At 32.7% G+C, this 15037-nt stretch overlaps 1 protein-coding gene across 3 annotated transcripts; it reads left to right on the top strand.

Annotated features, from left to right (window-relative positions):
• Positions 1–1085: 1085 nt before the first annotated feature.
• Positions 1086–5587, top strand: LOC113874994 (phosphatidylinositol 4-phosphate 5-kinase 1-like). 3 transcript variants are annotated; one of them, XM_027513370.1, is made up of 8 exons: positions 1086–2409; positions 2491–2655; positions 2731–2896; positions 3164–3274; positions 3365–3558; positions 3664–3794; positions 3883–3976; positions 4668–5587. In XM_027513370.1, the coding sequence occupies exons 1-8, from the start codon at positions 1394–1396 to the stop codon at positions 4975–4977; spliced, it is 2187 nt and encodes a 728-aa protein (XP_027369171.1). In that variant the 5' UTR covers positions 1086–1393; the 3' UTR covers positions 4978–5587. The 3 variants fall into 3 exon arrangements, with proteins under 3 accessions (XP_027369171.1, XP_027369173.1, XP_027369172.1); XM_027513372.1 differs by having other exon boundaries at positions 1121–2409; positions 4654–5582; XM_027513371.1 differs by lacking the exon at positions 3883–3976 and having other exon boundaries at positions 1121–2409; positions 3664–3832; positions 4654–5531.
• The last annotated feature ends 9450 nt before the right edge of the window (positions 5588–15037 follow it).

Here is a 15037-nt window from a genome sequence, read left to right as displayed (position 1 = left end):
TAAAACTAGCCTTCATTTTCGCTTCTGTTGCTTCCAACTTCATTTCATTATTACTTCCTTAAAGAAACTGCGAAAACATTTTTAATATAATAATAACAACAAAAGTGAAACTGTTATTTCATCATTCTACAAACAACCCTACTCAGCATTGCCAAGATAAATATCTCAGCCATTCAACCAACAATTAATATTGGATAAAGCTGTTCCAAACCAAAATGAAAATTTGATAAAGCTAAATTGCGTAAGAAAGAAAGAAAGAAAGAAAGAAAAAAGTAGATTGCAACGTGGTCGTGACCAAAACTGCGCTAGCAGAGATTATTGCTTCAAACTTTCAGATTACAAAGATAAGGAACAATTTCTTGATTGTAAGCTAAATATAAATTGTAGACATAGTTTAGATTCGGAACTTAATTTATGGATTTGGTTCTTTTAAAACGGGTGATTCACTTATAAAGGTTTATAATTATTGATTTTTTTAAAGTTATTACTCTCAACTCTTAAAATAAAGTTTAAACAATTAAGAATAATAAAATTTATTAAAAAGAAGTCTTATAACTTTAGTATTCTAAATGAACTCTTTTTAAATAAAAATTTATTACTTTTAATCTTTGAAAATCAATCGTACGAGTTAAATTTAATAAAATTTATGAAAAAGTTAATGACCAAGATTTAAATAATCATACAACATGATATAAATACTATTTTTTAATTAATAAATAAATTAACTTCCAAAATTGTGATTTAACCGTAGGGAGATCCCGAAATGGTGGCTCCCCAAATTTTTCGAAGAAATAGGAAAAAATGAGATGCTAGCAATCGTAGGAGATTCCGTTACGTCACGATGGAACCGAAGATGTAAAAGAGAAACCGATACGCTGGGTTGGAGGTGAGACAAACAATTACAGAGGGGATGAGGGTATATCCGTCATGTAAGTAATTAGTAATAACAAGCTTTTCTTGCATATTAATAATTAATTATTCACTAACATCAACGACACACCCTAGCCAACACCCTCTTTTAATTATTCTTTTTTAAATTTAGTTTTCAATTTATAATAAATATTAATTTTGTAAACATGCCCTCTCTGCTCTCTCTTTCTATCCGCTTACTTCTGTGCTTTGTATGATTCGCACTCATTTTCCCCCAAACAGCACAAAAAGAGAAAACAAAAGGGAAAAGGGAGAGAGAGAGAGACAGACAGACAGAGAAAAGATATCTAGAGAGAGAAACTTCGCCGCCGGCGATACTCCCACACAAACGGCACTGAACTAATGCACAGTTGAGTGGCCCACTGAGCAGCACGCACACCGCCAATCCTTGCCGGAAAATGCGCTGATTCCGGAACCTCCTCGGAAAACCGCACACTCGCATAACCGCAAAGCAGAAAAGAAAATGCGCGCAGCACTTGCGTGCGAAGTCCCCGGTGACTACGTCACCGGAGCGAAGAAGAACAAGCCGGAGCCGGAAAAGGAAGACAGAGAAAAGCCTTCTCCGTCGCCGCCGGCGGTGGTCGCCGGCCGTAGCAGGTCTCAAGGAGGAACGCGAAGAGTGACACCAGCGACACTTCCGGTGGCACAGGAAAACGGATCCGCGGTGGAGAGGGTTCTTCCGAACGGCGATTTCTACGTCGGAAGCTTTTCCTGCAACGTCCCTCACGGATCGGGAAAATACTTGTGGACGGACGGGTGCATGTACGAGGGAGAATGGAAACGCGGAAAGGCTTCCGGTAAAGGCAAGTTTTCGTGGCCTTCGGGAGCGACCTACGAAGGCGAGTTCAAATCGGGTCGAATGGAAGGGTTCGGAACTTTCGTTGGATCCGACGGGGACACCTATCGCGGGTCGTGGAGCTCCGACAGAAAACACGGGTTCGGGCTAAAGCGTTACGCGAACGGTGACTTATACGAAGGGTGGTGGAAGCGTAACGTGCAAGACGGTCACGGCCGTTACGTTTGGAAGAACGGGAACGAGTACCTCGGGGAGTGGAAGAACGGCGTCATTAACGGGAAGGGGGAGCTCGTGTGGGCTAACGGAAACCGTTATGAGGGGATGTGGGAGAACGGAGTGCCCAAGGGTCACGGCGTTATGAAAATACAGCACCGTTTACTTTGGGGTGAGAATTTTGGATTAATGAGGAAACGGTCATCGGTGGAGGGGAGAGGGAGCGTAAACGACAAGAGTTTTCCAAGGATTTGCATTTGGGAATCGGAGGGTGAAGCCGGCGACATCACGTGCGATATTGTCGATAATGTGGAGGCATCGATGTTTTATAGCGATGGAACGTCGTCGGATCCTGATGAGTTTCGGAGGAACCCTTGTTGTTTCTCTGCTGAAGTGAAGCGGCCGGGTCAAACCATATCCAAGGGGCATAAGAATTATGATTTGATGCTTAATTTGCAATTGGGGATAAGGTGAAGTATTGGGAATAGGGTTTTCTTTTTCTGTTACTGTGAGTTAGTTGTTTGTGTTTACCTCTTGTTTTGTGTGTGTAGGTACTCTGTTGGGAAGGAAGGTTCCACGTTGCGGGAGCTTAAGCAAAGTGATTTTGACCCGAAGGAGAAGTTCTGGACTAGGTTTCCACCTGAAGGATCTAAGATTACGCCGCCGCATCAATCTGCAGAATTTCGATGGAAGGATTACTGCCCTGTGGTTTTTAGGTGTGGCTTTGTTTTGGGTGTTGTGGGTAGTTTTGAGTGCTGCGGTGTGTTGACTGTTTTGCTTTGAATTTGCAGACATTTGAGGAAGCTGTTTCAGGTGGATCCTGCTGATTACATGTTGGCTATATGTGGGGATGATGCCCTTCGGGAGCTTTCGTCTCCTGGGAAAAGTGGCAGTATCTTTTACTTGACCCAAGATGATAGGTTCATGATCAAGACAGTGAAGAAATCTGAAGTCAAGGTTAGATACATGTGTCACAGGCTTGTAAAGCTGTGTCTTGTTAAATTTCCATAATAACTTGCTGAGAATAGAACACTCTCGACAACAGGCTGTAAAGTTTTTAGTAAAACAGTTAACCTGGGATTTGGAAAGGGGATGCTTGTTTTTTAGTCTGGCCATTCATGTTATATGACTACAACATAGATTCTTGTCTTCCATATTGCTACTAGGAATCTTTGGCTAAGTGCATATCTAGATTGACACACAATTCTGGTGTCTCACTTTTAGGTGCTTATTCGGATGCTTCGAAGTTATTACCAACATGTGTCTCGATATGAAAATTCACTTGTGACAAAATTCTATGGGGTGCACTGTGTCAAGCCAATTGGAGGCCAGAAGGTATGGATTGGTAGATGATATATTTTAGCTGTTTGGAGGGGTTGTTCCATTCTTCTCAGGCTTTGACCTCGATTTTTATTGAAAAATCAGATCCGGTTCATTGTGATGGGCAATCTTTTCTGCTCGGAATATCCAATTCATAGACGATTTGATTTGAAAGGATCTTCACATGGCCGTACAACAGATAAACCTGAGGAGGACATTGATGAAACTACCACCCTCAAGGACCTTGATCTCAATTTTGTGTTTCGTGTACAAAGAAATTGGTTCCAGGAACTCTTCAAGTAAGTTATGGTGCTAGTTGTTTGTCTCATGCATTCTTTTAGTGTCTTCTACTTATTAGCAGTATGCATACATATATGTTGATATACCTCTCATATTGTGTTCAGACAAATTGAGCGGGACTGCGAGTTCTTGGAAGCTGAGAAAATTATGGATTACAGTCTTTTGGTTGGCATTCATTTTCGTGATGATAATACGTGTGACAAAATGGGATTGTCACCATTTCTTTTACGCACCGGTATTGATCCATCATCCAATTTGACGCATATAGATATCGTTTATGACTCAACCATTTTAAATTTCATTTTGCTTTCCCCTCCCCTCAGGCAATCGAGATTCCTATCAGAATGAGAAGTTCATGCGCGGTTATCGCTTTCTGGAAGCAGAGCTACAAGATAGAGATCGAGTTAAATCTGGGAGGTATGTTGTGATATGTTTTAGTTCCTCATAATTAGTGATTGCAATGTTATCACCTGTATCCATAGTTAAATTGGATAGGCATATCCCCATAATCAGTTGGAATATTAACCACAATGAAGTGAGAATCATTTGTTGGGAGATATATTGGTGCTTCAGCTAAATTGGTCCTAGTGCTATCAGAGTGAAAATAATGGATATGTATTGTGTCATCTCTTTAAAGCATATCAAATGATGATGTTGTTGACCTGTAAACTTGTGCTGTCTTTAATTTCTGATTCTTTGATGGCATTAAAAATGTTTAATGATTTATTCATTTTAATTCATATCTTTCATGATAATAATTGAAAAGTAGTTTGCATTATTTTGGCGAGTGGGGGTAGTATTGCAGGAAATAGTTGTTTGTGTGGGGCTCATGTAGGTTGTGGTCCTAATTTATGAAATCAAATTTGGATTTCTAATTTATTTTGGGCCTGACAATATATTCATTGGGTTAATTATGATTGTATCATATTTTCTCTAGATTCATGATTCTTCCATATTTATCCTCACCAGCTTATTCGTGTTACTGTATGGCTTGAAGATTGTGATTGTTTTACTATTTTGTTACACGCCTAAACCATTCAAGGTTGTTGTCATTCTATGTGAATGCATATTTGTAAATTTTATGTATTAAGTAGGATTCTTGTTTCAGGAAATCGTTAATTAGGCTAGGAGCCAATATGCCTGCAAGAGCAGAGCGAATGGCACGGAGGAGTGATTTTGATCAATACACCGCTGTTGGAATCAGCCATTTGACCCCTTATCGCAGTGGGGAGACTTATGATGTCATTCTATATTTTGGGATTATTGACATTTTACAAGATTATGATATCAGCAAGAAGCTTGAGCATGCTTACAAGTCTTTGCAAGTTGACCCTACTTCAATTTCTGCTGTTGATCCAAAGCTCTACTCGAAAAGATTTCGTGATTTTGTGGGGAGAATATTCATTGAAGAGAGGTAGCACACGAGGTACAAAATTAGGATGAAATATTTCTTCCTGAAAGTTAAGATGATGCTTAATTGGTCACAACATCCAGGAAATATCTATGAGAATTTGAAACCCTCGGCATCGGGGTCTTGGAGTTGACTGGTTAAAATGCCGCCTTATGGTTAAGTGGCTGATAGAAGCTATAGCTGGAATTGGGGGTTGTTTTATGGCTTAGTTTTAAAGATACAGCCATGATGATGGTATGCTGAAGGACGGGAAAATTTGTACATGGAAGATGTGGATGAAGATCGGAAATAATTTTTTTTTCCTTTTCTTTCTTTTTTAGGAAATTGGGTGGGGCTTGTTGAATTTTTTTGTGGTTACTAAATATGAATATGGTGAGCAAGATAGGTAGAGGGAACAAAGTGGAATGTTTCCCTGAGATTAGATTCAAAATGCGTGGATAGTAGGAAATAAAGAAAATGTACAGTTTTTGATACAAAGGATGGATAGTTGAAGAAATTATTTTTTCCAACTATGATTATTCTTGAATTGTTGAGTCATTTTGATGACCATGTTGTGAGATGGTGTCGAAGTCTTCTCTTCCACACAATAATAAATTCTCTTATCTGTTTAACGAAACATAAATAAGTGGGGCTTCATTGCGGGGTTGAATAAAATAAAAAACTGGGGTGGGTTTGCTTTTGCAGTGAAAGCGAGGCGTTGGGCTTCAAAGAGTTTTTTGAGGGCATCAAAAGCAGAGAAAGGAAGAGAGAGATGCGCTGGCGTTTCTCGTTTTACCTCTCATTTTGTTCACTTTCTCCTGCTTTTCACTGTTTATAGTTTTGCCTCTCATTTTAGTTTTCTTATTTTATTTTAATTAAGTATAATTTGACCCAGTTTTTTTAATTTTTGGGTTTGCGAGAAAGAAACGAAACGTACTCTATATCAGTAATCACGTCACGTGGAACCTGGTCTGATTGCTCCATTAAATCTATCTCGGTAATAAGTAAATTGGTTGCTATGTCATGTGCTTGAAGCCATCTCTATTCACTATCCTTCTTTATCCTCTGTAAAATTACCACTGAGCAGTAACAAGAAGCAGTGCAGTTGCTCTGTTGTGTTTTGACCTTGTTCTCTTTTGAGGACATCGTAGTGTAATGTCTGCTTGCTCAAAAGTAACGTCATGTGAGTGGCTGGGCCCATACCCCATTTTTTTCCTTTATAGGAAGCTAATCAGCCATTATGGATTTCAAGCGTGTCTTCCACGTCCTCTCATTCCACTTACAATTCAGACAAACCTTCCTTCCTTTCTTCTTCTATAATCTATGTTTCCTTAATGCCTTTTAAATCATATTAAGAGTGAGGCTCCATATCATAATCTCTATGCCACTTAATTAAGTTTTGAATGATAAACTGTTTCTATTAGATTGTGAAAAGATTAATTTAAAAAAGTGTTACCGTGTCACAAAGGGTTTTTCTTCTGTACCGATGAAAAAAAATGTTGTGTGCATGTTTGTAAATAACTAGTATTCTTATTTATCTAACACAACTTGCTTTCTTTGTGGCCCTTAACTGCAATCTCTAAGTCCCATATGCAATTTTTGTAATTACCATAAACTAATTGTTTGTGAAATATAATTTTGAAGAAAATTTGAAAATTACAGGTCTCACTCGTGAGATAAATTTAAAGCCCCCAGGTAGAGAGAAGGGAACTTGGATCGCATATTCCCATTAAAATACTGATAAAAACAAACAGGAATTAGGCAAGAACATTAATTAGTCGTACAACAACAAATCCGGAATTGGTTTCTCAACGCGTCTCCATATGTTTTTTGAATTGCCTTTCAATGTACTTTTGCATCAACCCCACTTTTTCCACGTGCATTTCAACCCATACAGCAAATGCATTCCAACACTCGTAAAGCAAACGCTTTACTACTAAAACAATTGTTTTTCTCTATCAATAGTCACTCGCAACAAGTTACAACTATCCTTGTTCAACTAGTAAATATCCCCTTTGATCGTAAGTATCTATCGTTTTAATTTCTAATTTTGTAAAAATTGTACTTTAGTCTTTAATTTTTTAAGAATTATTCATTTTAATCTTTTTCTATTTTTTTATTATCATTTTGTAAAGTAAAAAATTAAAAGTAAAATTTTAAAAGTAAACAATTAGAATAATTAATGTTTATAATTTGAAAAATTAAAATAGATATTTAAAATTTCTTAATTAATCTGCACTTGTCATATCCTTAAAAAGAGCTCATTCATCTCGATTTTTGCACAGTAAATCCATTTCTTCAATCTCTAATGATGGCTGCCTTAAGCTTTTTCAGTTAACTCCTTTCCAAGTCCCCTACGACATTATAAATATTAGGCTTTCAGCTTTCATTAATTCAATGACATTTATATATGCAAATCTAAACTATTTAATTCTGGGAACTAGCAATTGTGTTCAGGTTAAATCTCATTCTGCTTTTCATAAGGCTACAATATATTATACTTAATTTAGCATCATATAAACATAATAATATTTAAACGTGGCGACAACAGTCTAAGTTAAAAATAAGATATGTTATGATTCCGTACATTTTGAACTTTAGATTGAGTCAAACACATGTACTGAGCCAAATCCAATGGTAAGTGTGCGTTGGAGCCTGCAACACAACCCAAGTTGCAAAATAATCTATCCATTAATGCATATATAATATTAACATAAGCAAATCCCAAACAGATCTCTACTCAATTGGCTCATGATGCTGGATCTGTCACTGTCTATTTGGAACCAAGGAAGAAAAAGTAGAAAAACAGCAAATGGGATTTCCTGTACATCCAAACAAGGTATAAAAACGATTAACGTTGGCCCACAGGTATCGCTGTCAAATTTTTAACTTCAGGAAAAAATGGAGAATAAAAGATAAACTAATAAATAGAATTTTGTATTATTTAAGGTCACCAGAGAGACAAAATTAAAAAAAAAAAAGATTATTTTTGTTTTATTTTTTAAAAAATTATTTTTAAAATTAAAATACAATACAATTATTTTGATTTTAATTTTAAAAATAAAAAATTGATTTTATAAAGAAAACAAATATATTCTAAGAGTATGTTTGATTACTATTTTAAAAGTAAAACATAATATAAATTTATATTGAATTTTATTTTTAAAAACAGAAAACTAGTTTTAAAAAAGAAAACAAATACAAATTTCTTCTTTCTTTATTTCGATTTTGTTTTTTAACATATTCTGTCTTTATTTAGTTAGATAAAAAAATTAGAAGAAAAAATAGTATTAATTTAAAATATAAGATTACTCCTAAAATTAAAAATCCAATTTCGAAAGCATAAAATACAAAGAGGTGTAATTTTATCTAGAATAACTGAATCACGTTCCTCTCTTATCGTCTTATTTTCTTTCCAATTCAAAGAGAATAAACTTCGAATTAGACCCAGCTATGTTCTTTGTATCAAAAGGAGAGGTCACGAAAGTTTCTCTTCTTAAAATCTTTCTAGTCCAATTCTTTTAAACCGATCGAAGGCCTATGAGATTTTAATTTTGTGTGAGTTCACATAGGTGATTATTTAGTAATTTTCTGAATATATTTCTTTATTTTTTTAATGAATCGAAGAAAAACAAAAGTTCTTAGTTTATAAAATTTAGAGAATAATGTGTGTAATGTGGGGGAAGGAGAATCAGTTTACATTTACCTAAATAATAATTTTATATTATTTAATAATTTAATATAAAATTTATTTTATCAATTTTAGCATTAAATTTTTGTTATTTTTTTCAAATCTTATAAACTTTTAAGGTTATATAATTATTTTCATATAATCTTTTTATTAAAAAGTCGTTAATTATTTTTTCATTATCTCCTTATTTTATATTTGACTTAGCTTATATAAACTATCATAAAATTTATATAAATAATGACAACATGACATTTACACAATCACCCAGCGTGTGGAGACAAAGGTTGTTCCAGTTGTGTCATGCAGTATACATAAAAAAAAAACATGATATTTACACGTTTATTTTTAAACCTCAATGTTATAACATAAAATTTTACATAAAAATATAAAGAAAATAATGTTATTAATGACATTATTTTTAATCTAATAGTATGGTTTGAGACAATTTTATTTGATAAAAATTGATTAAATAATATAAGAATAATTTAAATTTATATTAATATAAATTCATTCTATTTTATATATTTAAATACACACAATAAGATCTAAATGTCAATATTTATTTTTCTTCATGTGCCTCTTATATGTAGGTAGAGAATACATCTAGTGAGAATAATTTTTATTTTAGGATTATAAAAATTAAAATTTTAAATCATACAATCATATACAGATGCTATTGATTAAAAGTTTTATCTGTTATTAAGCTTTTCATTTAAATAAGATCTATCAGTCTATGTATATTATTTTTATTCTCACGACAACCTAGTATCTTTATTTGAATTATTTTTTATATTTATATATCAAATGAAAGAGTCTTGTATACATGAGAAAGATTAAAAAAAACTTTTGATCGATCATGGAACTCACTCTGTAGAGCTTTATCTGTATAAATTTTTATATGAAATAAGAGTAAAATATTGGTAATCAAATTTTTAAACTCTTCATCAAAACTTGAATAAAAAAAACAGAAGACCTGTAAGGCTGATACAACAAGAGTAGGCCTGACACATGAGACAGAGATACTGTTATTTGAGCTAGCTAGGTGTTAGATGTATTTGCAGTAAGCTCAACCCAAAAAAGAAACGTAGAACATTTTTAAATTAATGAAGAATAACACAAATACAGATATAAATCTGATAAATTATCAGTAGAAAAGAGAAAACAGTGAAGAAGCATGTCCAATATAGAGAGGAAGAACATAGCCAAATACTTGGATACTAACAACACTGTGTCTGTGTCCGTTATGGTCGAGGTTGTGTTCTTGTTTTGGTCAGGCTTATGGTATTGAAGGAACCTCTTAGGTATTAGCTAAATATAGTTGTACTGTGTTTGTTTGTATCTGCGTGTCGCGGAACATTTTGCACAGTACACACATAGCAAGGATAAACTAGGGAGTGTTTATTAGACTGCCCATTGCTTATTCACATCCTTTTTAATTATTTTTATTTTTTCTACAATATCCTTAATTAAAAAATCATGTTGAACAAGTAATTTATTTTCATTTCTATATATATCTTAATTTTTCAATAGTAATTTTATTAATTAATATTAAATATAAAAATCAGGTATAGTTACCTATCAAATGCTGGCTCTTAGATTCAACCACTTAAAAAAACCTTAGTTTCTCCTCGTTTGGACTCACTGTTGGAAGTCAAAGATGGGTTTTAAGTAACAATTTTCTTATTAAAAGTTGAAAAATATTCTTACAAGATAGAATAGGCAATGGTTTTGAAAGTTTGAATAGCTTTCTTGTTAGCTATAAAATTATATAAACAAGCAACATTTTTTTACTTTTGACAATAGAACAGTCGTAAAATTAGTCCTTGAACATTAAATAGGCAATGATTTTTTGAAGTGTGAGTATTTTTATTGTTAAAAGATCAAAAAGTAAAAATTATTGTTAAGAACCGACAACAATAGTTTTTATCTAATTTTTTTATTTAAACAGTAATTAAATAGTTATGCTTTATTTATTTATCCTAAACTATAAATGATTCTTACATAATTTAAGAAAAATTATATATATAATAGTTACATAAATATTAATCATAAACAATGTGAAAAAAAATCATTCTGATAAGCTCTAAGAACTTTTAAAATAATAAGAATCGTCATCCGGCAACGACCAAATCGCGTACATCAGAAAAATCGTTGCTTATTCTTTTTGGAATGGTTTTTTTTCTATATAACAATGGTTTTTCATTGTTGTCATAGACAAAAATATTGTTATGAGAAAAAACATCTAGTTAAATAAAACGGTAATTAAAAAGTGAATGAAATTTAAGATTTTAAATTAATTTTCTTAAAATCCTAGATGATGTTTCTTTTATTGATTTTGTTGGCTAAGAATAATATGACCACTCCTCTCTCAACTTAGATAATACGACTTGATTCTTCCATACATGTAGGTGAGAACAATATCATAAAAGCATAAAATAACCATAAAATTCACATCTTGAGTTTGTCATAGTTTGGGTTCAGTTACACATCATGTAAATTAAAATAAAAACCAAAACCTTAAAAAAAATATTAAATCAAACAAAAAGAGTGATGGAAAAAAAATTGGAACCCATAAGCAATATTGATTAATGTCAATATACTCCAATCTACAATAAAAAAAAATGATCACTAAATTTATAGGTGTTCTTAGAGCACTATAAGAAAGAAGAAAAAGTAAACATATTTAGTGGTTAACTCAACATTGTACACAATTGTTCAAAGAACTTGAAACAATCGTGCCAATTTCTACTTTAAAAAATTGGATGATTCTTCTATCCTCCCATATATTTTGATAAGTAAGAGAATTTTGTCAGTTTAAGAAATTACATAACATTATGAATTATTTGATAATTTTTTTTAATCAAAATGTTAACAATGCTCTAGAGAAAACATTAATACAAAAAGATGTTTTTGTAATTTTCTCACTTCATCATCTTCTTCCACTCAGCTCCACCTACTTCTCAATCTTTCTTGTGAAAATACGTTAGAACTATGCTTTTTAGTGTTTTTTTAAGTGTGTGTGGGTCTGCAGTTGTGAGTTGACCAATTAATTTTTTATTTTATTTTTTCAACTGAATCTTGTAAAGGATTCACTTCATGGTGGATTCTAACATCCTCCTTTCTTTTGTAAAAAGTGTATTTTTTTAGAAAGCATAACTTTTGCATAAGTGATTAATAATTGAAAGTGAGCCGTTGATTGTTGCATTTTAAAATTGGATGGCTAAGATTAAATATTGAAAAGGTAAACAGATGCGGATATGAATGAATAGTGAGCAGAATGAAGAGGGTTAATAACGTAAATATGACAAGTTGTGTACATAAAATTTGATTAACATGATACGCCCTATACAGCCGATGTAGATATGGTTAACACGACACAGTAAGGAAGTAATTGTCAATAAGAGACATGACAACAGACGTATAAATAGAACAGCCAGATAGCAAGAAGAAAAGAGACAATGGACATTAGAATAAAAATCTGCTTGAACTGATAGCTATTGCGAATCAAGTTTGAGAAAAGATAGTGCCTTGTTCACTCAGAGTTCTTTCTGAAACAAAAGAGAATGGAAAGAAGCAAAAATCGCACCAATCCCAGCTTCTTCACCAAGACGTGTGAACAGCGCCTTGAGTAGCCTATATGAAGTAGCGAAATCGGTCTTACTTATAATCGAGAATCAGAACAGGCAACTATGAGACAACTTTCCCATTGTCCAGAGCAAGTTACTGTACCTGAGAATGATTTAAACACAGCGGGAGTGGACAGAAAAATCTATAAGGAAGCCATTGAAATATGGGTAAAGTAGAAGGTGGTTGGATAATGACATCTGTTATGCCATTATTTCAAATTTGAAAATGGGTTGTCACTTCTACATCGGTTGAATTGGATGACCGATGCAATATTCCTTATCTATATGGGTTCTGTCATATAACAGATGTAAAAAGTGGCACATCAAGCCAACACAAGTGTTGTGACTTCTACATCGGTTGAATTTGATGACCGATGCAATATTCCTTTTATATGGGTTCTGTCATATAACAGATGTAAAAAGTGACCACATCAGCCAACACAAATGGTTGCCTGATGACATCAGACTTGCCAGAACACCGATGCAAAAAGAGTCCTTCACGTATATCTACATGGGTTCTCTCATATAACCGATGCAAATACAGTCCATCAACATAATCTAAAACGTAGTTACCACAAAACTTATGCAAATTGATTACGATCGTCACCTAATGATATTAGTTTTATAACAACAGATGCAAATTCCACTCCTATTTCTTTCACGTATATATTCTACCCTTTCATTTTCACAACAAAAATGGTAAACAGATTCTTTATATCACACTAATAAATATTGATTCTTCTATATGTGGGTTATTGCACAAACTGATGTTCATGTTTAACTTTCTGTAATATTGCCTACAATTTCAAATTGAATTATTTTATAACTTCCATCATTCCATCTACAATCTATATCTTAAAGGTTGATATAGCAGAGAATGTATCTGCGTTTCACCACAAACACCATCAAATATTATATATGTCTTTCACAGATGAAGGATAAAAGTGCAACTATAATAAAATATATCACTGTTAAATGTAAGCCTGAAGAGATAATTCTGATACAGTTCCACGTTTACCAGAAAATCAAATGGTACATAATGCGACCCAGTTCCACCCCAGTTCCATAATTATGTTGCGATGCGAAAAATTAAAATAACAACATGAGCAAGAAGAAGAAGACGTACAAAACAAGAAGAAAGAATAAAAGTATGAAATTACTAATGTATCCTTTCAGAAATCTAACTTGAATAATCGGTATCCTGTAATTCATTCTTAACCATTCGATTAAAATCAACAGTTCATAATACATTATAGCTTTTGCAAAAGATTTCTTTTCTTTACTTTTTACAAAAGAAAGAAGGATATTAGAAGTCGTCTCACTTCATGCTACTTGCAAATTTGTTTTTGAAGAGGTATTAACTTCTTCATTGAAAATCATTTTAATTGAAATGTCAAATATATATTTGAAAGCCATTAAGAGATACAATTTTGGTATTATAAGAGTCAGGATAAATCACCCACAAAAATCTTACTTTTCTGTTTCCCAAATCTTAGAAGGGGATTTTTGACACCCAACCTTTTACCTTGCACATAATATACTTTTTGGATTGTATCTTATCTGGTGACATGGGTCATTCAAAAGCTAAGTATTTCACAAAGAATTGAGATAATCAAAAACAATCTTTCTTCATTTGTTGCTATTAATCATAAAAAAAAAAAAAGACAACCTTCAACTACGAGTGATTATTATGGCTCCATCCCGATACTACAATAGAAGGCTACAAATTTAAGGTTTTTGACCTTGAAAATTTTAGATTTGTTCATTGTTGTGGACAAAGTGTAAAGGACAAACTTAAAATTTCAAAAGTATAGTTGCATGTCTTTTTTGAGGGGCAAAGATCCAACTAGGGTTGGTAAAAATTTGGATTGCATATTTACATTTTCATTCTTTACTTATTGCAAAGCTCTCCTTACTTTTCACAGTTAAAGAGAGGATTGAAGAATCCACCTGAGAAATTAATATATGTCGTCAAGTTATTTTTTTAACTCTTTTGAAGTAGTCTTTGAGCTTGTCATCTTTGAACAAAAATAAATTTTGAAACTTTTAGATGTGAACTCTTCATTTAAGATGTGTAAATATTGAGTCTTCTAGAAAAGTAAAAAAAATATAGTAACTAATAAACTTCTATTGATTTAGAATTTGACCTTCTAGTGTCTCTTATGAAACCAACTTGATCTTGATAAAGTTATTTTTAAAACAAAAGTTTAAGAATGATCAAGTATGTTAACTCATCTATTATTGTGTATTCTAAAGAAGTATATTCTCTTAATACATCAATTTTTGAAGTTTAATATTTTCTCTCTAAAAAAGTTTCCATTGTAATTTTACCTCTTATAACTTGAAACAGTCTTCTAACCGCTTAAAACAATTTTCTATAATTTGAGACAATTTTTGTAAGAACTTTTTTTTTCTGTATTTTATTTTTTTCTCTAGCAATATTAAGAAAGTGAAGTTAATCTATACACATAAAAATGCATAATTAAGAAAAATATAAGTTAAAATATTTTTTATTCAATCATTCTATCTTATTTCGACTAAGACCTACCACAAGATGCGAGTTATGAAAGTTGGTGAATTGACATATACAACTAAATCTCTCAAATATGGTGGATTAGGCAGGTTGATTTGATTCCCACATCAAGCTAATAGTCCTATGCGCATTCAAATTATGGCAATATATTAGGGAAGTAAAATGCCTTCACTTATTATAAATAAACATTACCGACATTTTAAAGCATTAATATTTTAAGATTTTGGCATTATTATTT

Source organism: Abrus precatorius, unplaced genomic scaffold (assembly GCF_003935025.1).
Source record: "Abrus precatorius isolate BTA unplaced genomic scaffold, Abrus_2018 Scaffold8, whole genome shotgun sequence".
NCBI classification, from domain to species: Eukaryota; Viridiplantae; Streptophyta; class Magnoliopsida; order Fabales; family Fabaceae; genus Abrus; species Abrus precatorius.
This window is presented reverse-complemented; position numbering and strand designations above follow the sequence as displayed.